The sequence below is a fragment of the Schistocerca cancellata genome, chromosome 2 (assembly GCF_023864275.1).
Source record: "Schistocerca cancellata isolate TAMUIC-IGC-003103 chromosome 2, iqSchCanc2.1, whole genome shotgun sequence".
NCBI lineage: Eukaryota > Metazoa > Arthropoda > Insecta > Orthoptera > Acrididae > Schistocerca > Schistocerca cancellata.
In genome coordinates this window covers 234,969,200-234,996,273 of record NC_064627.1, presented here as the reverse complement: position 1 = coordinate 234,996,273, position 27,074 = coordinate 234,969,200, and the positions used below count along the sequence as shown (strand labels likewise).

Sequence of the window (27,074 nt, the reverse complement as noted above, 5' to 3'; positions counted from 1 at the left end):
ACTTTGCACCATGGTCGTGCGGCTGCTCATAAGCCACACATCACGCCGGTAAATGCCAAACGACGCCTCGCTTGGTGTAAGGATTGTAAACATTGGACGATTGAACAGTGGAAAAGCGTTGTGTGGAGGGACGAGTTACGGTACACAAGGTGGCGATCCAATGGCAGGGTGTGCGTATATCGAATGACCGGTGAACGTCATCCGCCAACGTGTGTACCGCCAACAATAAAATTCGGAGGCTGTGGTGTGTTGGTGTGGTTGTGTTTTTCATGGAGGGGTCTTGCACCCCTTGTTGTTTTGTGTGGCACTATCACAGCACAGGCGTACATTGATGTTTTAAGCACTTTCTTGCTTCCCACTGTTGAAGAGCGATTCAGGGATGGCGATTGCATCTTTCGACACTATCGAACACCGGTTCATAATGCACGGCCTGTGGCGGAGTGGTTACACGACAATAACATCCCTGTACCGGACTGGCCAACACAGAGTCCTTACCTGAATCCTATAGAACACATTTGGGATGTTTTGGAACGCCGACTTCGTGCCAGGCCTCACCGACCGGCATCGACACCTCTCCTCTGTGCCGCACTCCGTGGAGGATGGGTTACCATTACCCAAGAAACCTTCCAGCACCTGATTGAAGGTATGCCTGCGGGAGTGGAAGCTGTCATTATGGCGAAGGACGGAGCAACACCATATTGAATTCCAGCATTACCGATGGAGGGTGCCACGAACTTGTAAGTCATTTTCAGGCAGGTTTCCGGATACTTTTGATCACATAGTGTATAACGCGGCCTAAAGAACCACAAGATCTTAACTTTAGTGATAACGGCCACGAAAGCCTGCAGACTTACATAAGAGAGGAGTTCATGGCCAGATAGATCATATCAGTGAGAATACGTATGACGGAAAAATGCTTTCCTGGCGTGAGTCTTTCGGGCTGTACTTGGATCTCTTCTACCATCACGTGAGCGACGTGGTCGACCGCTTCGTGCATCGCCTGGTAAAGCAGGTGTCATCTATGTGCAATTTCAGTGTGGTTAGTGTCAGCTAGATGCTCCATCGGGGCGGTATTGTCACAGAATATATCCACCTTTGCGTCTGCCTCGCAGATGACGGTGGCCTGCAGCACAAGAATACGGAGTCTCGAGGTCGAAGCGCCATGTCTCCTTCCATACTCTAGTAACAATAAGCGTAGCTAAAAGCGATGCTACAGTGTAAAATCTATTTGGGAAATGATGTTAATATTTTTCGCAGTTACGCTACTGTCATCACTAGTGTCTATCACAGCCCCAAGGTAAGAGTCCAGTGCAGATCCGGTTGTTCACCTGGCTCTCCCCTCCCCCTTCCACAGGCGGCTGCGTAACGCCGCCCCACCACTCTCCGACAGCGGCAAAGCGAGCTTTGTACTACGAAGGACATTCGAGCGGCGGAACTGCAGGCAAGCAGAAGACACAGGAGCACAGAAGGAAGCCACCCGACACAAGCAGGTTAGTGCTTAACTCCATTTTCACGTAACTTTAAGGATGATAATGGATTTTAAAAGTTTCCATTCGTGTTAACCCCGAACAAGTGCCAGAGCAATTCAATGCACAGTTCGTGCACTTCACTCACACATTTAGCTAGCGTCTTTATCCCACAGTGCTCATAGGATATAAGACGTTACAGTCACTGACGTCCAATCAGGTTCAATATTTTCCTTGTTGTGCCTCCACCTAATATATTCAAAAAAATGTTCAGGAACACCAGGCGGAAACATATCTGTTGCCCTAGGTAACGTATTGTGAGCGTATTGAGCGGTCGAAGACTGTTAGCTGAAATGAAGTCTCCATATTTCGTACCCAATGTGTTTTTGCTTCGGACTGGTTGGTACCATCCACATTTACGTAGTTTTCGTTTTGACGTGCCCTCTGATATTAGTCACATGGGCTGCGCTCGTATATGAAATCACATGACGAAGGTGGGACAACTGTCAAGGATCATTATGCATATATACACCTTCGACTTACAAAATAGACGACATATAAAAGTTAGAAACCACAATATGCTGAAGAACTTGTTACTTTTGTGTAAACAACATATGAAGGCTCTGCTACGTTATGGCTTGGCTTCGAATTGCCATACAGGAGCAAACAGTGTAACATTTAAAATAAGCCTGTTGAGCACTAACTTAACTATAGCGGAACAAGAGTAAATACCAAGATACAGAATTATCCGAATACTTGCTACACTTAATGTATAAAATTAAGTTCCTAGTTGCAGCTTTAGTGATACAAATACCACGTATGAACGTGCTACAAAGACTCTAGATCAAATACTACAGTATGTCTTCTTATTCCTCCTGAAACGTTTCTCCTGATGCAGGTCGTTCAACGTGCTATATGTAACAAAGGAAATATTCGTTTGTACTCTTTGTATACTGAAAAGCAAAAGGAACGCACTGGATACACTTTTTTCGGTCTATATTAAAACTTTGTTCTGAAATTTTATAAAAATGTTACAGCTTTGTTTACTTGTATAAAGTTTCAGACTCTTGCGATAGCGACGGTCAGCTGTTGGTTGCCTCATACAACACTTCTTGTCCCTACACAAGGATGGTTTGATTTCATGTGTGTGAAGCATACTGAGTTCAGCTGGGAAGCTATGTAAAGTTACTGAGTTAATATACGGAAGATTTAACATCACGTAGACGATATCATAAATGGAACACAAACTCAGACTAGACGAGAATGGAGCAGATAACGGCCTTTCACCGTAACTATTGCTGGAGGTAGTGTATTCTCTGTGGAGGTACTCGAGGACGACAAGTAATATACCAATGTGATCATTATTAACGTTCATTTTATTAGATTTTCGTCTGTTAGTCACACTGAAGCACTCGTTTCCGTTGCTGTCATTACCTCGTCTCTCATGCTATGCGTCATTAGGAAACACAACATGATTATAGCTCTGACGTGTCCTTCAACTGAGAAAAAGCTGTTTCCTGTTACGATCCCCTTGTGACTTTCACTGCATAAGTGATATTACGACCGTTTGCTTCTCCGTGCACAGAAACCGATTGTGGTTGACTAACTGTTAGATATAACCTGTAAATAAGGTGCCAAGCCAGTGTGTATAGTAATAACGAGATCATTATGATCCTTGTTTGCAGATAATTGCTAACAACTACGGAAAAGTGCGACCATGTCTGGTACAGTCAGCAACAAAGATAATGTAATTCGTGCCTCCAGAGTCAACACGTGAAAATGTTTGCTAATGTGTCCTACACTCTGCCCCATATCCGAAGTATCTAAGCATGTCTGTGCGCAGGTAAGCCAGTTTGAATCCCCGTGGTGACCGAGCGAGGTGGCGCGGTGGTTATCTCACTGGACTCGCATTCGGGAGGACGACGATTCAATCCCGTGTCCGGCCATCTTGATTTAAGTTTTCCGTGATTTCCCTGAATCGCTCCAGGCAAATGCCGGCATGGTTCCTTTGAAAGGGCACGGCCGACTTCTTTCCCCAACCTTCCCTAATCCGGTGAGACCGATGACCTCGCTGTCTGGTCTCCTCCCCCAAACAACCCCATCTTCCCCGTGGTGGATGAAATTTTCACTGTCATAATTTGGCGGGCAAGAGGAGGGGAGGTGGCGGCGTAAAGTTCCTGATAACCGATCTTCGCTCCAATGTGCTGGTTTAAATACCAAACCTCTCACCAGTGTCTCTTTAAGTGAGGATTTGTGACACTGCTGGTGATACGTCGGTCGAGTGGGAGAGACCTCCCTTGGTTCTATTCAGGAGAAGTATGCTATGTGCTGGCACCGTCTTTCACCTTCACCCTTCTCTCGTCGTCATCATAATCATCATCGTCATCATCATACAACAGAAACATGACACTATACTATCAAGCGCCTGTTCTACTGACCTACGCTGTACAGTCACACATAAGGTAAACTCTCAAATAACCGCAAGCAAAGGGACCAGTCGGTGTGCATGGAGGAAGAACATCCTTTCAGACAGTCATCTGGACCCACCCTGAGGGATATAACACCCAACAATACCATACAACCTACACCATATGACCGCACGACGTATGTGTTATGTGTGTTGCCAAGAACGCCTTCAGTCAGAACCATTCGTGTTTTTTGTATTAAATGCCTTTAGTTCCCAGTGGCTCTACTGTCAGTTACATAACCTGTGATCGAAAAGTTTCCATTTGACGGCGTCGCAGCAGCGTAAATGCAATGTAATGCAACTCATGCGAGTATACAAGCACCTATATTTTAATATATCATTATTAGTTAGTTAATTAATAATATTCTATATTTATTTATTATTATAAATAAATATTCTTTTTGTGGGCTCTTATTTTAATTATTGGTTTTTTATTGGTTTTAGCTGGTTTAGCTTAGGCCCGTATATCCTTTTATCTCTGTTCTCCTGAAAACATGGAAAATATAATTAGTTTTAAATACTACAGGAGAGCAAGAGGTGTATTCCGTAGCGGAGATTTCGCGAATATTCCTCGTCGTTATCTGCTCCAAATGGTTCAAATGGCTCTGAGCACTTTGGGACTTAATATCTGAGGTCATAAGTCCCCTAAAACTTAGAACTACTTAAACCTAACTAACCTAAGGACATCACACACATCCATGCCGAGGCAGGATTTGAACCTGCGACCGTAGCAGTCGCGCGGTTCCGGACTGTGGCGCCTAGAACCGCTCGGCCACAGCGGCCGGCGTTATCTGCTCCACCTGAAATCTCTAAAACCTTTACTTCCTACGCAGATCGTACGGCACAACTGTGTGCTATGTTGTTTGGTGAGTCTGGATGATAGGTCCAACAATTTAGCAAGTTAAAGTTTATTAATTCGCAGATAATTTCTCGACGAATTATGACCGTGAAAAATGCAGGCTCGCGCTATCGTTCCAAACTTCACCTCGGAGCGATCTACGTCAGGTAAATCTGTACCGTGATAATTAACTAATTTCGGTATGGAAATATACGCACTTTAAATACTTGATGTTAGTTATTGGATTTTATTTTGTGCAAAAAACTATTTGAACATTTACTATACACCGTAATGGCGTCTCACAACAATATAATCTCTCTCCTCCTCTCACGCTTCCGATCTCTTCATTTCATTCACGAAGAGTCCCTAAGGCAAAATCTTTGGTTCGGTAAGACACAGAGATGCGTTCGTAGCACGGAACGTCTGATTCCGCAGTCCGTACATGCCGTGCACCACAATATCAATTCGTCGCATCCAAATGAGAGTTCTGCATACATTAATACACTATGTTATGTAGGTAGGGAATGGGATAGCGTGGCGTTCGTATCTTTCCGACGTGCCGTGCGTGCGGCAAACGCCGATAGGTGAAATAAGGCGACGTTATTATCGTGTTGTTGATGTTGTGGTCCTCAGTCCTGAGACTGGTTTGATGCAGCTCTCCATACTACTCTATCCTGTGCAAGCTTCTTCATCTCCCAGTACCTACTGCAACCTACATCCTTCTGAATCTGCTTAGTGTATTCATCTCTTGGACTCCCCCTATGATTTTTACCCTCCACGCTGCCCACCAATACTAAATTGGTGATCCCTTGATGCCTCAGAACATGTCCTACCAACCGATCCCTTCTTCTGGTCAAGTTGTGCCACAAACTTCTCTTCTCCCCAATTCTATTCAATACTTCCTCATTAGTTATGTGATCTACCCATCTAATTTTCAGCATTCTTCTGTAGCACCACATTTCAAAAGCTTCTATTCTCTTCTTGTCCAAACTATTTACCGTCCATGTTTCACTTCCATACATGGCTACACTCCATACAAATACTTTCAGAAATGACTTCCTGACACTTAAATCTATACTCGATGTTAACAAATTTCTCTTCTTCAGAAACGCTTTCCTTGCCATTGCCAGTCTACATTTTATATCCTCTCTACTTCGACCATCATCTGTTATTTTGCTCCCCAAATAGCAAAACTCCTTTACTACTTAAGTGTCTCATTTCCTAATCTAATACCCTCAGCATCACCCGACTTAATTCGACTACATTCCATTATCCTCGTTTTGCTTTTGTTGATGTTCATCTTATATCCTCCCTTCAAGACACCATCCATTCCGTTCAACTGCTCTTCCAAGTCCTTTGCTGTCTCTGACAGAATTACAATGTCATCGGCGAACCTCAAAGTTTTTATTTCTTCTCCATGGATTTTAATACCTACTCCGAATTTTTCTTTTGTTTCCTTTACTGCTTGGTCAATATACAGATTGAATAACATCGGGGAGAGGCTACAACCCTGTCTTACTCCCTTCCCAACCACTGCTTCCCTTTCATGTCCCTCGACTCTTATAACTGCCATCTGGTTTCTGTACAAATTGTAAATAGCCTTTCGCTCCCTGTATTTTACCCCTGCCACCTTTAGAATTTGAAAGAGAGTATTCCAGTCAACATTGTCAAAAGCTTTCTCTAAGTCTACAAATGCTAGAAACGTAGATTTGCCTTTCCTTAATCTTTCTTCTAAGATAAGTCGTAAGGTCAGTATTGCCTCACGTGTTCCAGTATTTCTACGGAATCCAAACTGATCTTCCCCGAGGTCGGCTTCTACAAGTCTGTAAAGAATTCGTGTTAGTACTTTGCAGCTGTGGTTTATTAAACTGATTGTTCGGTAATTTTCACATATGTCAACACCTGCTTTCTTTGGGATTGGAATTATTATATTCTTCTTGAAGTCTGAGGGTATTTCGCCTGTTTCATACATCTTGCTCACCAGATGGTAGAGTTTTATCAGGACTGGCTCTCCCAAGGCCGTCAGTAGTTCCAATGGAATGTTGTCTACTCCGGGGGCCTTGTTTCGACTCAGGTCTTTCAGTGCTCTGTCAAACTCTTCACGCAGTATAGTATCTCCCATTTCATCTTCATCTACATCCTCTTCCATTTCCATAATATTGTCCTCAAGTGCATCGCCCTTGTATAGACCCTCTATATACTCCTTCCACCTTCCTGCTTTCCCTTCTTTGCTTAGAACTGGGTTTCCGTCTGAGCTCCTGATGTTCATACAAGTGGTTCTCTTATCTCCAAAGGTCTCAGTTTTCCTGTAGGCAGTATCTATCTTATCCCTAGTGAGATAAGCCTCTACATCCTTACCTTTGTCCTCTAGCCATCCCTGCTTAGCCATTTTGCACTTCCTGTCAATCTCATTTTTGAGACGTTTGTATTCCTTTTTGCCTGCTTCATTTACTGCATTTTTATATTTTCTCCTTTCATCAATTAAATTCAATATTTCTTCTGTTACCCAAGGATTTCTACTAGCCCTCGTCTTTTTACCTACTTGATCCGCTGCTGCCTTCACTACTTCATCCCTCAAAGCTACCCATTCTTCTTCTACTGTATTTCTTTCCCCCATTCCTGTCAATTGTTCCCTTCTGCTCTGCCTGAATTTCTGTACTACCTCTGGTTCTTTCAGTTTATCCAAGTCCCATCTCCTTAAATTCCCACCTTTTAGCAGTTTCTTCAGTTTTAATCTACAGTTCATAACCAATAGAATGTGGTCAGAGTCCACATCTGCCCCTGGAAATGTCTTACAATTTAAAACCTGGTTCCTAAATCTCTGTCTTACCATTATATAATCTCTCTGATACCTTTTAGTATCTCCAGGGTTCTTCCATGTATACAACCTTCTATCATGATTCTTAAACCAAGTGTTAGCTATGATTAAGTTGTGCTCTGTGCAAAATTCTATCAGGCGGCTTCCTCTTTCATTTCTTGGCCCCAGTCCATATTCACCTACTACGTTTCCTTCTCTCCCTTTTCCTACACTCGAACTCCAGTCACCCATGACTATTAAATTTTCGTCGCAGACGTTATTATCAAATACGTCGAAAGCGGACGTACTAGCTGTTGCTCGTTCCTGGCTGCCGAAGGACATATGCCGGTAGACATCCCTCTGTATTGGGTATCAAGTTCCATGCTGGTCGCACTTCGACCCAAGTTGCAAATGTAACGCAGAAGTTACGCCAACTGAAGAGGAAGACACTCGAGGACCCGCTCTGTAGTCCTTATCACTCCTCATGCGACTATCGCGCCTTCGGTTTCGTAGAAAGGTCCTTAAAGTATAGACGATTCCTGTCGCACTAGGATGCGCAGCAGGCAGGCATACCGATTTTGGACTGTACGTTCCTCGAATGGAAACTTTTTGGACGCCTCTTATTTTTTTGAATCTTAGATTATAACTGAGTAATTGCTTTTTAACCCATTATTCTATTACCTGAACAGGGACAGAAACTTTCACCTACAACCTACTTAGAAAATCTTTATCTCTATTAAAGAAATAAAACATTTTTCAGGGTTCAGAACCAAGTAATCCGGTTCTCGTCAGATCACCGAAGTTAAGCACCATCAGGCTGGGTTAGTACTAGGATGGGTGAGCATCCAGTCTGCCGAGCGCTGTTGCCAACCGGGATGCGCTCAGCCCTTCTGAGGCAAACTCAGGAATTACTTGATTGAGAAGTAACAGCTCCGGTCTCGTAAACTTAGATACGGTCGGGAGAGCTGTGTGCTGGCCACATGCCTTCCATATTCGTGTCCGGTGACGCCTTTGGGCTGAGAATGACTCAGCCCTTCTGAGGCAAACTCAGGAATTACTTGATTGAGAAGTAACAGCTCCGGTCTCGTAAACTTAGATACGGTCGGGAGAGCTGTGTGCTGGCCACATGCCTTCCATATTCGTGTCCAGTGACGCCTTTGGGCTGAGAATGACTCAGCCCTTCTGAGGCAAACTCAGGAATTACTTGATTGAGAAGTAACAGCTCCGGTCTCGTAAACTTAGATACGGTCGGGAGAGCTGTGTGCTGGCCACATGCCTTCCATATTCGTGTCCAGTGACGCCTTTGGGCTGAGAATGACTCAGCCCTTCTGAGGCAAACTCAGGAATTACTTGATTGAGAAGTAACAGCTCCGGTCTCGTAAACTTAGATACGGTCGGGAGAGCTGTGTGCTGGCCACATGCCTTCCATATTCGTGTCCAGTGACGCCTTTGGGCTGAGAATGACTCAGCCCTTCTGAGGCAAACTCAGGAATTACTTGATTGAGAAGTAACAGCTCCGGTCTCGTAAACTTAGATACGGTCGGGAGAGCTGTGTGCTGGCCACATGCCTTCCATATTCGTGTCCAGTGACGCCTTTGGGCTGAGAATGACTCAGCCCTTCTGAGGCAAACTCAGGAATTACTTGATTGAGAAGTAACAGCTCCGGTCTCGTAAACTTAGATACGGTCGGGAGAGCTGTGTGCTGGCCACATGCCTTCCATATTCGTGTCCAGTGACGCCTTTGGGCTGAGAATGACTCAGCCCTTCTGAGGCAAACTCAGGAATTACTTGATTGAGAAGTAACAGCTCCGGTCTCGTAAACTTAGATACGGTCGGGAGAGCTGTGTGCTGGCCACATGCCTTCCATATTCGTGTCCGGTGACGCCTTTGGGCTGAGAATGACTCAGCCCTTCTGAGGCAAACTCAGGAATTACTTGATTGAGAAGTAACAGCTCCGGTCTCGTAAACTTAGATACGGTCGGGAGAGCTGTGTGCTGGCCACATGCCTTCCATATTCGTGTCCAGTGACGCCTTTGGGCTGAGAATGACTCAGCCCTTCTGAGGCAAACTCAGGAATTACTTGATTGAGAAGTAACAGCTCCGGTCTCGTAAACTTAGATACGGTCGGGAGAGCTGTGTGCTGGCCACATGCCTTCCATATTCGTGTCCAGTGACGCCTTTGGGCTGAGAATGACTCAGCCCTTCTGAGGCAAACTCAGGAATTACTTGATTGAGAAGTAACAGCTCCGGTCTCGTAAACTTAGATACGGTCGGGAGAGCTGTGTGCTGGCCACATGCCTTCCATATTCGTGTCCAGTGACGCCTTTGGGCTGAGAATGACTCAGCCCTTCTGAGGCAAACTCAGGAATTACTTGATTGAGAAGTAACAGCTCCGGTCTCGTAAACTTAGATACGGTCGGGAGAGCTGTGTGCTGGCCACATGCCTTCCATATTCGTGTCCGGTGACGCCTTTGGGCTGAGAATGACTCAGCCCTTCTGAGGCAAACTCAGGAATTACTTGATTGAGAAGTAACAGCTCCGGTCTCGTAAACTTAGATACGGTCGGGAGAGCTGTGTGCTGGCCACATGCCTTCCATATTCGTGTCCAGTGACGCCTTTGGGCTGAGAATGACTCAGCCCTTCTGAGGCAAACTCAGGAATTACTTGATTGAGAAGTAACAGCTCCGGTCTCGTAAACTTAGATACGGTCGGGAGAGCTGTGTGCTGGCCACATGCCTTCCATATTCGTGTCCAGTGACGCCTTTGGGCTGGGAATGACTCAGCCCTTCTGAGGCAAACTCAGGAATTACTTGATTGAGAAGTAACAGCTCCGGTCTCGTAAACTTAGATACGGTCGGGAGAGCTGTGTGCTGGCCACATGCCTTCCATATTCGTGTCCAGTGACGCCTTTGGGCTGAGAATGACTCAGCCCTTCTGAGGCAAACTCAGGAATTACTTGATTGAGAAGTAACAGCTCCGGTCTCGTAAACTTAGATACGGTCGGGAGAGCTGTGTGCTGGCCACATGCCTTCCATATTCGTGTCCAGTGATGCCTTTGGGCTGAGAATGACTCAGCCCTTCTGAGGCAAACTCAGGAATTACTTGATTGAGAAGTAACAGCTCCGGTCTCGTAAACTTAGATACGGTCGGGAGAGCTGTGTGCTGGCCACATGCCTTCCATATTCGTGTCCAGTGACGCCTTTGGGCTGAGAATGACTCAGCCCTTCTGAGGCAAACTCAGGAATTACTTGATTGAGAAGTAACAGCTCCGGTCTCGTAAACTTAGATACGGTCGGGAGAGCTGTGTGCTGGCCACATGCCTTCCATATTCGTGTCCGGTGACGCCTTTGGGCTGAGAATGACTCAGCCCTTCTGAGGCAAACTCAGGAATTACTTGATTGAGAAGTAACAGCTCCGGTCTCGTAAACTTAGATACGGTCGGGAGAGCTGTGTGCTGGCCACATGCCTTCCATATTCGTGTCCAGTGACGCCTTTGGGCTGAGAATGACTCAGCCCTTCTGAGGCAAACTCAGGAATTACTTGATTGAGAAGTAACAGCTCCGGTCTCGCAAACTTAGATACGGTCGGGAGAGCTGTGTGCTGGCCACATGCCTTCCATATTCGCGTCCAGTGACGCCTTTGGGCTGAGAATGACTCGGCGGCCGATCGGTACCGTTGGACCTGAATAGCCTGTTCGGGCGGAGTTTCATTTAATTTTAGAACCAAATAATAAGTTTTGAAGGACAACAGTTTCACCTCTGACAGTTAGTTTCACTTCAAAATGAACATAATTGTTATGTCGACAAATAGGCTACTATGTGAGAACTCTTACTGCAGGCAGGCTCAAATACATATGAGGTGTTTCATGGCGATAGGATTTCTTGCTATTTCCACCCGTGTTTTATGAAATTGTGAAACTGTACGCAGAACGTAGTTGTGACTAGTTCGTAGTTTCTCGCGTACTGCTTGCTGTCTTGCCACGTGGATCAAATGACATGTGACTGACAATGCATCGCTCGATATTATATCGATATATGCAGCGTACTGGGAAATCTCGGTCCTGCTCGAAGAGGAGTACTATTTCACCAGCCCTACAAAAAAAAAAATGGTTCAAATGGCGCTGAGCACTATGGGACTTAACTTCTGAGGTCATTAGTCCCCTAGAACTTAGAACTACTTAAACTTAACTAACCTAAGGACATCACACACATCCCTGCCCGAGGTAGGATTCGAACCTGTGACCGTAACGGTCGCGCGGTTCCAGACTGTAGCGCCTAGAACCGCTCGGCCACCCTTGCCGGCACCAGCCGTACATTTTCAATAACAAGCTATTTGTGAAATATGTGGAAGCTGTTGTAAGCGTCGTAAGATCTGGGATTTTAAATCAACTACTTTCCTTCCGTGCTGTTCAGTTGACTCGGCTACAGTTTATAAGCGCTCTTTTAATTAAGAACAATATTATCAGGCTTATTTTCATACTGGGGAGAGGTGATCGATAATATCAGTAATAGTTAATAGCATTAGAAAGGTTTTAATTAAAATTATCGCTACATAATCTCTCATCAGAATAACGCCTGCAGCAAAGAAACGCTTCCGGGAAATCAAAGAGCGTTTAACGCGGCTACTTTTGTTTCTAAATTCTACTATATAAACCATGCTCGGGTATTGTTAGCTCTCTTGTCTCGCTTTCTGCGCTCTGAATATGTCTATGTATATGCGGCGTGCGATATAGAGGAAATTTCTGTGTGATATGCTACGGAAGGGATCAGGGCACTTTTGTTAAACTGCAAGAAAATTGACTTGTTAATTTATACGGCACAGACTTTTGCCGTAGGATCATGGACTAAGAACATCTGAGGAATTTGTGCGCGAGAAGAGATGGGGCTCAGTATCAAATTCTATCACATGTCAAATAACCGGTAATAGGATCTGTGGACTACGTGAAGGGACGTTAAACTGAATACACTACTGGCCATTAAAATTGCTACACCAAGAAGAAATGCAGATGCTAAATGGGTATTCATTGGTCAAATATATTACACTAGAACTGAGATGTGATTACATTTTCACGCAATCTGGGTGCGTAGATCCTGAGAAATCAATACCCAGAACAACCACCTCTGGCCGTAATAACGGCCTTGATACGCCTGGCATTGAGTCAACCAGAGCTTGGATGGCGTGTACAGGTACAGCTGCCCTTGGAGCTTCAACACGATACCACAGTTCATCAAGATTAGTGACTGGCGTATTGTGACGAGCCAGTTGCTCGGCCACCATTGACCAGGCGTTTTCAATTGGTGAGAGATCTGGAAAATGTGCTCGCCAGGGCAGCAGTCGAACATTTTCTGTATCCAGAAAGGCCCGTACAGGACCTGCAACATGCGGTCGTGCATTATCCTGCTGAAATGGACGGTTTCGCAGGGATCGAATGAAGGGTAGAGCCACGGGTCGTAACACATCTGAAATGTAACGTTCACTGTTCAAAGGGCCGTCAATGCGAACAAGAGGTGACCGAGACGTGTAACCAATGGCACCCCATACCACCACGCCGGGTGATACGCCAGTATGGCGATGATGAATACACGGTTCCAATGTTAGTTCACCGCGATGTCGCCAAACACGGATACGACCATCATGATGCTGTAAACAGAACCTGGATTTATCCGAAAAAATGACTTTTTGCCATTCGTGCACCCAGGTTCGTCGTTGAGTACACCATCGCAGGCGCTCCTGTCTGTGATGCAGCGTCAAGGGCAACCGCAGCAATGGTCTCCGAGCTGATAGTCCATACTGCTGGAAACGTCGTCGAACTGTTCGTGCAGATGGTTGTTGTCTTGCAAACGCCCCATCTCTTGACTCAGGGATCGAGACTTGGTTGCACGATCCGTTCCAGCCATGCGGATAAGATGCCTGTCATCTCGACTGCTAGTGATACGAGGCCGTTGGGATCCAGCATGGCGTTCTGTATTACCCTCCTGAACCCACCGATTCCATTCTGCTAACAGTCATTGGATCTCGACCAACGCGAGCAGCAATGTCGCGATACGATAATCCGCAATCGTGATAGGCTACAATCCGACCTTTATCAAAGTCGGAAACGTGATGGTACGCATTTCTCCTCCTTACACGAGGCATCACAGCAACGTTTCACCAGGCAGCGCCGGTCAACTATTGTTTGTGTATGAGAAATCGGTTGGAAACTTTCCTCATGTCAGCACGTTGTAGGTGTCGCCACCGGCACCAGCCTTGTGTGAATGCTCTGAATAGCTAATCATTTGCATATCACAGCATCGTCTTCCTGTCGGCTAAATTTCGCGTCTGTAGCACGTCACCTTCGTGGTGTAGCAATTTTAATGGCCAGTAGTGTATGTCGCATAGTAGTCTACACGAGCGTGGAGCACTTACGCGGTCGCCCTTGCGGTGTTGCTACGAGAAATAAACCAGTTATTAATTTTTCTCATCTGCCTGCTTATTTGTAATACAACATAATGTGAGATGAACGCTGGGACAAAACATGTGAAGAACATCTCAAAATTTGAGTGATACAGTTGTCTGACGTATACCTGAAGTCTTTTCCTGCACTTGTCTAAAACCTGTGTCTCTTCAACAACACAAAAATGTCTTCATTTTCGCTTCGTTTGAAAGGTTACTCCTCTTTTTTCATGCTTTTAGGGAATGAATTCGACAACGAAATAATGATTTCATTGTTAAACCTGTATAAACTTCTACAGCTTCTCTCTTCACTATTTCTTCGAGCTACGTGCATCCTTTTTGCCTTCTGAGCAACAGAAATTCTGCCATTTTTAGTCAATAAGTCCGTGAAACTTAATCTCACCGAAACTTACTCAGCTCGAAGTGTGCTGCAGAGCTCATTTCAGAAACCGCTTTTGAGAAATTTCTCTAGTATTATTCTTACGAAATCGGAGATATCATCTTCGCGTTGAGCAACAACTTCCGAACTTGTACTCAAGCTGAGAACATTCTCAGGCGATGTATATCCTCCGACTTGCTTTATTCGTGTGAACCTGAGCATGTTCTCCGAAATTACGAGAATAAAGTACATTGTCCGTTTTATTCAAACGACCCAATGAACTTGCTGTGTTTTGAACTCAGATCTAACCGGCCGTTCACTTCGGAAACTTAGCAGTCCCCGACAACTCACAACTGCTATTTGTTCCACCTCACTGCGATCACTGAACTTTCCTGCTTACGTCGAGTGTGATAGAAAAACGTCATCCGTCCACACAGTTTTATGTTTGCTGTGGTTACACTAAATCACTATTTCGGATGGTGGGGTGGTAACTTTACGTAGGATATCACCTACTTCTCTCCACCCTTGTTAAACTATCTAATGTACTCCATCTGTTATGCTGTTGTCATTACTTCGTCTTTAATGATCTTGTCGTCAACGAAACGTTAAAAATCTACGGCCTTAATTCGTTCAAATATCTAGAATTTTTATTTGTCAATCACGGTACAACAATGTATTCACCTCCCGCATTATCTTCGCCAATACGATTCCTTAGGCTACAACTGTTCTTCTTCTTCATTTAAACTTCAGGGAGTAGGCCCCTCGCCTGTTCCAATCACAGCGTAGTCGTCTTGTCTATGGTATTCCCATACCTCATATACGTGTGGTTTGTAGTTAACTGCTCGTTACGTTAGTCTTCCTTCTGGCATCATATAGGTACATTCTATCTATTTTACTCTCTGTTTCATGAATTTGTTTATTGAATAAGTGCCCAGATGTCGACACGTCTTATCTGATCTCTCAGATTGCAGCCGTTAGTGCATCTCATATTATTATTTCGTCTTGCTTTCGAATTGTCCGCGACTCTGAGCCGTATGACAAAATGCCTGTAGCCATTACTTTACAAAGTTTTATTTTTATTTCTGTCCGCATTTTGTTGCTTTACGTTCTTTGTATTGTACCACATATCATCTGAGATGTGTTAAATTTATTCTATATGTCATTTTCAAAGAGGTAGGCTAAATTAAAACTTAAAATGAGAACTTTTTCTAAAAACGACTATTTCGCAGTACGTTGGAGCGTATAGGGTCTTTTCCTGTAAAAAACGTAATCGTAGAGTGTGTCAAATATTAAAAGTGTAAACAGTGCATATCTGGTCGGGAGTCTACTATTGCTGGTTGAGGAAAACTAGAAAATGTAATGGACGCAGACTTGAAGGAATGCCCAGCGGCATTTAGCATTAAATTGTGAAACTTATCCATCATTCATCTTGAACATTTCTTAGTTGCACTCCTCTCAACACCCGCCCCCCACCAGCAAGTACCCTCTTCCAACTCTTTGATGTATATTTAAAGAAAGTCCTAAAAACTTACTTGTTTCGTTAACATCGCCACTAGGTTTACCTTCTCGTGACAACCTTCAACTGACGAAGATACTTAATTTGATACTGATATCACATTACACATTTGGTCGCCTCCATAGGTGGTAGAACCGAAACTGACAATGGAGTACGCTGCGCCAAGCAATTACGCGACCCCTACCAACAAAATTCAGACAATAGCACATAGGCTTCTCCACAGACAGCAATTAGCCGTGGAACTGGACAATAAAGAAACGCACTCAAGAATCGTGCAGTACCACATACGATTGTAACACACATTTTGAAGCCGACCTAGTGACATTTCCCGAATGACAAGCATAACACCTGAAACTGTGTATGTTTCTTGCGCACCATTACCCGCCAAGACATCCAGGATTTTGTTACACACCTCTCAATATAATATAGTCAGATGATGAATCATTTCCAGCACAGATGTCAGTAAAGCTTTCAGAACTATTCACAGATATTAAGTAACAAATAAGTGCGACGTTTTACAGATGTAGTGACTAGTCTCATGACCTCAACGAAGAGAGGACGATCAGTATAAAATTTATCTGTTCATTATTGTTTAAGTAACGTGTACTCCATTATTTCTTTAAAGGGAAGTAATTCAGTTGTATTACATTTAAAAATTTTATTCTGAAGTATGATAAAATAGAAAGCAAAGAGGTCTGTAACTGACCAGACATTGCACGCACCAACGTTCGGGGATTAAATCGTAAATCTCTCCTCAGTTGCTGGAGCGACGGCAAGTTGGTGATCAATTGGTCAGATCTCGCCTCACCCACAACTTTATTCAACAGGAGTAGGCTAAGTCCCACCACCTGGATCCAACCTCTCCCTTCCTACTTTGGTCATGACTTCGCCTCAAAATTCACTCACCAGCAACCCTCTCTCATCAGGTACTTGACACGACTCCCCCATTATGTGAATGAGAGATAGCGCCATATACGAAGAAAGAAAACCTGTCTAATTAGGCAGCTAAACTTAGACCACGTGACCTCCCAGCCAACAATGCCAAACAACAACTTTATTTAGGACAGAATTTCACTTGTTTCCAATAACAGTTAATGAGTATTTCCTCGTAGCATTTAGTCTGAAACCGAGGAAGGTGGCGCAGTGGTTAGCACACTGAACTCGCATTCGGGAGGACGGCAGTTGAAACCTGCGTCCGGCCATCCAGATTTACACTTTTCCGTGATTCCCCTAAATCGCTCCAGGCAAATCCTTAAGCTTGCACTCCGTCTCTAATGACCTCGATGTCGACGGGACGTTAAATCCAGTCTTCCTTCCTTCCTTCCACTCAGTTTGAATAAGTAAACACTGCAGGAATGTGTGTGGCAGTTAATTGTCTTTGTAATGCTTAACTTAATTACAATTTTAAAGTGAATTTGGTGCTCTCGTGGAGGACTAACAACACCTATCACAGCTTTCGTCATACAACTGAACATTTCTTAGTTTGAAGTAAGCTAATTCGTCGCATACTGACAATACAACGCACGGAATAAAAGTCCTTAATTTTTTTCGTTATACGCACACTGTGATACACGATTTATAATGTTAATTACAACTGAAATAAATTAGGCCTCTCCGGTATATTAGCTTACTGTTCTTTGTTAATACTGATGACCAGTACGAGAAGCATCCATGAATGACACTAACTTTATTGGAGATTTGGATCGCTATTAAACAGCAGTAACAAGTCATTCAAACAATTTCACATTTATGGCTCACAGCCTACGCTACACTTACATCTTAGCGTCAATTGTGTCTCGTACTGATATTGTCTGCGCATGTACATCTTTCCTTTCATGCAGTATAATAGCTCATAAACTGTGACGTCCACAAAGAGACAGACCTTCCGTCAATACCCCATAATTTCCTATTCAAGCAAGACTTACTTAATATCCGTATGTTGCACTTCTGAGCTTGTCTTAACTAACAGAGGTGTGCAATAATAGATAAATATCACTACGAGCTAATACCTAATTCTTCAGTCACAATTGTTTCTTTCATAAACCTGTGATTTTCAGCTTGAACTAGAGATGGCACCGAAATACAAGTTAACTTACTTCCCTATAATGGGTCTGGCTGAGCCAATACGTTTCCTGCTCTCATACGGAAAGATTGAATTCGAAGATGAACGATGTGATAAAGACAAATGGCAATCTTTGAAAGAATGTAAGTAAAAACTTTTATCTTTCAACATCTTGGCTTGAGACTACTCTTCTCTTATCTGGTGCAGAATGAGGAAACTAATTGGTCTTTAATAATGCTGAAATTGAGTTCACTGCAAACAGAGGAGCAAGATAGTATTGCATACCTAGGAGAGTATTTTGCTAAATTCAATAGTGACAAACTCTGTGTAATAGTGGTGGTGGTGGTGGTGGTGGTGGTGGTGGTGGTGGTAGTAGTAGTAGTAGTAGTAGTAGTAGTAATAGTGATAGTAGTAGTAATAGTAATAGTAGTAGCGCACAAAATGATGCTTAAATAATTTACTACATAAATTAATTTCCTTATCGTTTCGATTGCAGTCAGTGAAAATAGAAATAAGTCGAAATATCACACAAAAGTGATACTGAAAAACAAAGAAACAAGTGTGTTGCATACTAGACAACTCTGCTAAATTGGGGTAAACTACAGAAAACGGCACGTAAGAGGATAAGGAGTAAAAAAAAGTCAAATGTACATGTGGCTGGAAGTGCATTTCAAGGAGGTACACCCACTTGCTGGTGGAGAGAAAAGATCTTCGTCAGTGCCCCAGTATCAGCACCCAACAGGCAGGGAAGGGGCTAAGCCACGAGATCGCGTGGAACATCCTCCACGATATTTGCCGCTATCTGTATCTTCTAAAACGAGTGCAGGCCTTATTACCTAAGGATGGTTTTCTCGCTGGTTCGCTACACCAGTCACCACGGTATTGCGATTTCTGTCATACACCATAGCCGACGATGAGGCTACCTTTACGAGAGACGATATAGTTAACGTTTACATTTACCTGTGAGCTGAGGAGAATTCCCATGGTGTGGTAGTAGCGAATCGTCAGCAGCGGTTCAGCTTCGGTGTGTGGGCGGGGATTACTGGCGCCCACAATGCCTCACAGTCGAGGCACATCTGCACATTTTACGTCCCCAGCTGAAAGTCATTCTTTGCTGATACGAAGAGAAATGTGGCTACTAAATGATGGTCTTCCAGCTCACTGACCTCTTGGGTGTAGTGTAATACACTAGTGCACACAGTACCTTTCCGCTTCCCTCGTGTGTTCTTAAGTGTGCTTTCAATCATTGAAACCTACTCTATCAAAGACTTTTCATCTTCACCTTCAAGTTAGTGTACCTCTGTTGGAGCACAGTTTTACTCCTTATGATATCAGGGATAGTCTCATGCAGTTTGCTCCCTTTTAGGAAAACCACCCTGTACATAGCTTGTAAGTTCTTATTCAGAGAATTTTCACTTCAAATGAGATGATATGACATGACGGTGAGATTATTACAACGAACTGTGCTATTTTGATACGGTTATCTGCCCTGAAGTGATGAATAAAATTTGTACAAAAGTTGGTTTCGAACCCAGGTCTCCTTGTCACTAAGCAGATGTGCTAAACACTACATCATCCTGGCTCAATGGTTTTGCAAAATGTTTCTGAGCACTATGGGACTTAAAATCTGAGGTCATCAGTCCCCTAGAACTCAGAATTACTTAAACCTAACTAACCTAAGGACATCACACACATCCATGCCCGATTCAGGATTCGAACCTGCGACCGTAGCGGTCGTGCAGTTCCAGACTGAAGCGCCTAGAACCGCTCGGCCACACTGGCTTGCACAATGGTTTTGCACAACTGCATGGATTCCTCTAATACGGCTCCCTCCTCAACCAAAATTTACAGTCACAGATTAGCCCTCTCGGTATTACACTTAAACTCTGCAGTTCTGCTCGATTTTGGGGGTTATACTAAGTGGGCAGAGGTGTGAATGGGAACTCGGTTTGAGGAGGGAGATGCGCTGAAGTAGTCCGTGCAGTTGTGCAAAGCCATTGTGCCAGGGCATCATAGTGGTTAGCGTACCAGCGTAGTGAGCGGGAGACCCGGGTTCGGATCCCGACCTTAGAACAAATTTTCATTCGTAGCTTCAGTCTGCCTGTATACATCATAGGAGTTTGAAGAAGGACTCTGGAATAATATAGTTACATTTATTGTCTGCACGTTTTCTTTTGTAAGACACACCAGATTACCTTATTACAACGAAGCTATACAATGCAAAATTTGCAAGGTTTTCATCTTGCCAGAGACCTTGACATTTTTTATTTTATTGACATGAGCAGATAAACCAACGAACCTTAACTTTATGATCACGTACTTAATAGCGTGTTTGTCTAACTCTGAAACGCAATACTGTAGCGGTTCTGCGTGATATGGATTCGACCAGTCCATGGTACATTTCTGGAGGAATTTAGTAGCAGGTCACGCAATTATCATAAATTAAGGGCGGGTGGTCAATGGTAGCGGCGCTGATGCTCTATAATGTCCCAGATGTGTTCCATTGGGTACAGGTCAGGCAAATCTGTTGGTCAAGATGTAAATGCTCGTCAAACCAGTGTAGCAATAATTCTGGCCCAGTGACATTGCTGGAAGATGCCATCAGGAGAGATCAAGCGTGAAGAGATGCTTGTGGTTCACAATAACGTTCACTTAGTCGACAGCTCTCATGTTACCTTCCGATACTACCACAGTTCCCTTGGAAGCCAAAGCGAATGCCCACCAGAGCATAACACTGGCCCCACAGGCCTGCGTGTGTGTAGGGTGCCCTTTTCGGGCAGCCGTTCTCCTGGTTGACGCCGTATTTGGACACAGTCATCTACCTGATCTAAGAAGTAGTATGATTCATCCCTACAGACGAACTTTTCCATTGATCCATTGTCCAATCTCAATGATTCTGTTCCCACTGCAGTGGTAACTGACAGTGTCATAATGTCAACGTAGTAATGCATAGGAGTCGCCCGTTTTGGAGCACCATGTTCAACAACAGGCACTGAAGGGTGTCCTCGAAAACACTTGTACCTGGTTCAGCATTGTCCTCAGTCTTCAAATCCACCACAAATCGCCGCGTCTCCTGGTTTACACAATGGGCAAGCTTCCACCTCCATACTCTGTAGTGAGGCCACTTTGTCCAACACCAAGTCGCCTACTCGTGGACTCACCATCATTCAATTAGTTTCCATAGATGCTCTACACAGTAGCACCTGAACAGCCAACCATTTCGCCATTTCTGAGAAGACGTTTACAGGCGCAAGGCCATAGCGATCCGCCCTTTGTCAAAGTCACCTATGCCTGTGGATTTCCCCATTGTCACTAGAATAATTCCTCATTCGTCTCTCCTGCGTATATATTTACTGTACTGCGTCAAGAGTTCGTAACGTCACAAGGAGACATTCAATTTCGCGATGGGTATGGGTCATAATGTTTTAGCTCGTCATGGTAAATTTTAGATGCTGTGACAAATAATTCACTTGACCAGACAGTATTTTTCTGAAGCACAATGATTTTGACTACTGCTGTTGTGGCTCATATGAACAATGTCAGGTTTGAGTTCCACTGCTCACACTTAAGTTAGGCGATTTTCTCCACTAAGAATACTAAAGTAAAACTTTAGCACATTACCTTTTGTTGATACTCGCACCATATTCAGAAATTACCTTGTTATACAAAAAGAAGGATTGACTCCTGGATGTGTCAGGATTACAAAAGAAAGCTGCGCCATACTACTAGAAATGTTGCTAATATTTTTTTTTCTTTGTCAAGCAATGCCTTTCGGGCAAGTTCCAGTTCTTGAAATTGATGGGAAGAAGGTATGCCAGTCTACTGCTATTTGCCGTTACTTAGGCAAGCAAGTGGGCCTGTCTGGGGCTAACGACTGGGAAAATCTCCAGATTGATATGGCTGTTGATACAGTATCAGACATACGAATGAGTAAGTTTAATGTTTACATTAACTGAAAGATTTTGCGTTTCTTTATTTACATTTCACTACATGATATGGAAAATCGCCATTGACGACCGATATTAAGCACAGGTAAACATAAATAAAAAATGTAACATCAGAGTTCTGTTTTTGGAGTATCTTATTTGAAATTGTCTGAAGACATACATTTGTCAAATATAAAGTATACGTCACAGCTAAGCTGTAATGTTAAAGAAGTGTCTGAGTAATAAATGGGTTGATGTTCACCTAAAATATCCTTATTTGTACTGAGATATAATTTTTTAAACTAGTTTAATAATTTTTAAGTTAAAAATTGCAATGTATCTGTGCATGTATTATTTTAATATTTACTTCTGCTTGTAGAAATAGTAAGTCCTGCATATGAGACAGATGAAGCCTTAAAGGAAAAGAAGAAAGCAGCAGTCATAAATGAAAGCTTACCGTTTTTGTTGCCAAGACTTGACAAGTTGGTGAAGGAAAATGGAGGTTTTCTTGCAAATGGCAAGGTAAGCTGATACAAATTGAAATTTATAAGCTATGGATACTGAAATAAGTTGAGATATCCTTTTAAATAATGCAGTTGCCTAGTAATCGGCGCTGTTAAAATATGTGATGACGAAAATTATTGTATTTGGTAGTTTATCCATACACAGTGGACTCGATTATTCGCAAAAGAAATGCCAACATTTTTGTAGCATGTTTTAACTTATTTTAATACTTTTACTTTTTAAGGTAGATAGCAATACTGACACTATGTTGACAATGTATGTGATTGTTCATAAACGCATCACACTAGGGACCTAAAATTCTATAGTGTTTATTATATGTTTTCAGAATTGTCGGAAATTTATTTTGAAAGAGTGATTATAGATGTTGTAGACCGACTTAGTACACATCAATTTTGTTCACATTATTAAGAACTGAGGAATTTTCTGTTTGTATGCTAATGTGAAGGACTTGGTTTCAGCTCTCGTGGGCAGACCTCTATTTTGTAGCACTCCTCGACCTCCTCAAGTTCATGATTGGGTTTGACATAACAAAAGATTATTCAAACCTTTCTGCACTTAAAAATACCGTACTTGAAATACCAGCTATTAAAGAGTGGATTGCCAAGAGACCGAAAACGGAGAGATGAATGCAGTGTCTCACGTTTATGTTAAATATGTGTTTGCTTACAAATTTGAATTGTTCTGCACTGAAGCATTCATTATGTATTGTAAAACTGTGATACCCCATTGTAAGTGCAAGAAGATATAATAAATTTTCTTCTAAAAACGATATGTCAATACCTTTTTATTTATGTGACTCAGTCGAAAACATAGCACTGGAGAGTTTTCAAACGTATGGGTTAAGTTTGGGAAATGTGCGGACTGTTTCTGCTTCACCCACAAACTACATTCTTGTTCGACACACAAAACCCTGAAGTTCTGTAGTTACACTTCATTTATACTAGTATCTATTTCTCTACAAATCTTTTGGGTTGTAGACTTCATCATATTGGTGCATTTTAGAACGTGACACAGTCTACAAGACAGAGTTTTATGGAAATTCTGTCGTGGGAGGTCTACCAACTTGCTCATATCATGGAGAGATAGTGGTGGATTGTACATAAAGTATGGAATACAATAAATGTGTATTAGTCTGAAATGTATGTGCGAGTGGGTGTAGGTCAAACATTCCTTCTATGAAATGTGAACTTGTATAGTCCATCTCATTAGAAGGTAAGTGAAATTTTAATTTTCATATTTAGAACGAAAGTACTGTAAACAAATATTCTTTAGGGTATGGAACTTGTGAATCATAATTTTGTAGTGTAACGGATATTTCAATAGAAAGAAATCTGTAATAACTCTTTCAAAGTGATATTGTATTAAAACGTACCACTAATTCAGTCCTAGGTAACACGAATTTTTAAACATGATATAACTTTGATTTTTTGCGTTAGTCGTTCTACAAAGTTTGTGTAGCTGGCGGAATTCAGATGCTTTTGCTTTCAAATAGAAAAAGCCTTTCGTTGGGGAGTTCAGGTCTTCAAGATTCATTCAGCGTCATATAACACTACCTGAAATAGGTGTTGTTACTGGAGTATCTACATACAGCTGTGACCAAGACTTGGGTATGAGTGGAATTTATTTTTGACTTATAAAGCTTCATTGTACACAGTTTCTGAAGTAGTATGACTGGGGACACGAACAAAAAGCCACAAAGAGTTGGCCATGCAAAAAGCTGACTCTAAGATCCACGCCCGCAACACATACTATCTGGCATTGTGCTTAGTTTGTGGTCTGAGCATAACATAAGCTCACCAGGAAATGTACATGTTTAAAATAAAATGGTAAATTACGATGAATAAGTCGGGTTCATGGAATAAAAACTAGCTCGTCTGTTCTACTTTACTTCAAAATTTCCCCTTGTATGGTGGTACGTTGGAAAGATGTAACTTTAATTCTCTATGAGGAAAGAGTTCTAATGCATGAAACTCTCGATCAGAGTTACGTTACATCTAGCTTTTGGAAGGAGATTCCAAAGAGCAAGTTGAAGCCTGATGTTCACATTTCTCATTGGATTCTTGAGCTGACAGAGTCCGCAGTATTTTAATCACTGTAGTGTATTCAGAGTGACTCAATCACTTTCTAAACGTTTTTATTCACAAGAAAAAAGAAATGAAAATATCATGAGTGGGCACACAAATCATAAAGCAAAGGATATAAATAAAATCTAACGAAAGAAGCAAAGCAATTTCGTTGAGGTTTTAATATGCCAAGTGAAATCAGTAACTCCATACATCCTAGCCAAATACATTCACTCTTAGTTCCTGTTTGTAAAGTAATATCCTGTCGCTTAATTTTGTCAGTGATGTAAACTTGACTGAGTTAAGTAAAACTAACAAAACCATCTATTGGTCCTTCGGTCTCCTACAAAACTAACAGCACCATCTGTTGGTTCTTTGGTGTACTACAAAACTAATACTGCCATCTATTGGTACTTTGGTGTACTACCTCATGATGATTAAACATCTGAACTACTAAGTCGAGCAGATAATTTTAGATAAAATTTTAAATTATGATATCTTTTTTCTCCATGATCCAGTTTTAATGGCATAAAGTTTGTATGTTGCCCCAAGTTATGCTCGTAATATCTGTGAAACCTTCATGAAAATCTCGTCTAGTAGTCTTAGATTTTAGTGAATTCAACCAGACGAACAAGACTGTTTACAGTTTTATTATTAGTATACATAGGGTGGAGAAAAATTGTCACGAAACTTTAACCCTGGATAGCTGATGCCAGTAGGAACCAAAATTACTAATGTTGTGTAGGTCGACAACGCACCATTTTTAAACTATGGAAACTCGGCACCACGCACTCCGATTGGCCGTGGGATCGCCCTGTTGCCGTTCATTGGTTGACCTGCAAAGCTATTGTTGTCGGTTCACACATACAAATGTCCCTCACCCCGTCAATGCCCAAATGTGCAGTGCAAAGGTGCAGTCCTTCAAATTGGATACCACCTTGGCAGCTTAAAAATCTATTCTTCTGCTTACTTATTCAAAAGGCCTCATGAGGCTGAGAGGACCATATTCCAGAAGACCTGCCATATGCAGCAGATCTTCGGACATCTGCTAGTAGATAGCAGTACTAACCATCAGATGAGAGTTTATCCAACAACTAGAGATAATTGAAGAATTGTGAACTATACGAATCTTAAAAAAAAATACTGTTATGATTATTTAACGGTAAACTTTATATAAACAACAGAAAATTGTAATTTCAAGCTTAAAAAATCTAATGATGCAACGTACTTAGCACTCTTCCTTGGTATGTTGGGTACCTATAGGGAAAACATCTACGAGACAAGACGTTTCTGAGAACCCTATATCTTCTCTCGTCAATATATTCGTCATTCTTTGTAACATTTGCTCATAAACGTAACAATCTACTTTATTGCAGATTGTATATTCTGTTTCTACAGCTGGTTTAGCTGAGTCCAGCAATACAGAATAATTCTTGGCCATTGACAGTGCTTTGAGTAGTAGTGACTGTTGTTGCTTGGCACAGGCACTGACCATGGCAGTTGATTCAGTGTGAGGTGGGCAGTTGAGTTCAGATGATATGCATGCTGCTACTGCTCCAATGTGCTTGCTAGTTTGGTTTTGGTTGTAATTATTCGTGCCATGTTCTGATTGCTGTTAAGGTTTCAGTGTGACTGTTCTTAAGCAAATTCACCATAACCTGATTCTTCAGATGATCAGTAAACAAAATAAATGCGTCATTAACTTCTTGGAGAGATCATGTTATATGTGGTGACCATGCCAGGACATAGTTTTGTTCGAGTCCTCCCTTGGGCATGGGTGTGTGTGTTTGTCCTTAGGATAATTTAGGTTAAGTAGTGTGTAAGCTTAGGGACTGATGACCTTAGCAGTTAAGTCCCATAAGATTTCACACACATTTTTGAATATAGGTTTGTGCAACAATCTTCAGATCCAGAGCCTAATTGCCACTGTCAAGGTATGGTGAGTGATTTGAATTTTCAGCAGTGCCTCCATTATTCGATCAACATTACACAGGGAAAAGGAACTGTTAGTTTGATTATAAATCACATGTACAGTGTACTTAATAGAATAAAACTGACAAGTCAAACTGAGTGTCATAGTGTAATAAATGGACAGGGCAGTGTTAATCTGGACAGTGTTTCTGTGGATCTCATTAATGAATCAAGATTAATTAACAGAATTCAGATTGTAGTTGCAGCATAAAATGAAAAATTAGATTTGGACATAAGGACTGAATTGCATGAGACAGGAAAAGACAATAATCATGTTGAAAATGTAGGCAAGGGTCATAACATATTGCAATTATTGTAAGCACTGAAAGCCAATCATCAAAAAATAATTGCAAATAATGGAAAATTGGTCGCAAATTTGAACAAAAAGCTTAATAAAATTGACAAAACCCTTGATGATCATAAGAAAAATTTGAACAAAAAAATCGATGAACACAGTCAAAAGTTGAATAATACGTTGGATCAAAAGGTGATACATGTTTGTAACGAGATGCAGGGCCAGTTCAATAAATTTATGAGGCATTTGCTGAGAAGCGCAATGTGCAACAATCTGAATTCATACACAAGGCCAATACACATTGTCAGCAGATAGAAGCAGATGTAGTTAAAAATAC

At 42.4% G+C, this 27,074-nt stretch overlaps 2 protein-coding genes across 2 annotated transcripts in view; both read left to right on the top strand.

Moving 5' to 3' along the window:
- Positions 1-1,396: 1,396 nt before the first annotated feature.
- Positions 1,397-23,177, top strand: LOC126161566 (glutathione S-transferase-like). The gene is made up of 5 exons (XM_049917507.1): positions 1,397-1,490; positions 17,953-18,100; positions 21,720-21,887; positions 22,263-22,405; positions 22,867-23,177. Exons 2-5 carry the CDS (start codon positions 17,965-17,967, stop codon positions 23,032-23,034), a joined length of 615 nt encoding a protein of 204 aa, XP_049773464.1. The 5' UTR covers positions 1,397-1,490; positions 17,953-17,964; the 3' UTR covers positions 23,035-23,177.
- LOC126161567 (glutathione S-transferase-like) overlaps positions 1,439-27,074 on the top strand; it is a 125,867-nt gene continuing 100,231 nt past the window's right edge. Inside the window, exon 1 of the mRNA XM_049917510.1 lies at positions 1,439-1,486. The gene's annotated coding sequence lies outside the window, so the exon portion shown is untranslated. The remainder of the gene's footprint in view (positions 1,487-27,074) is intronic.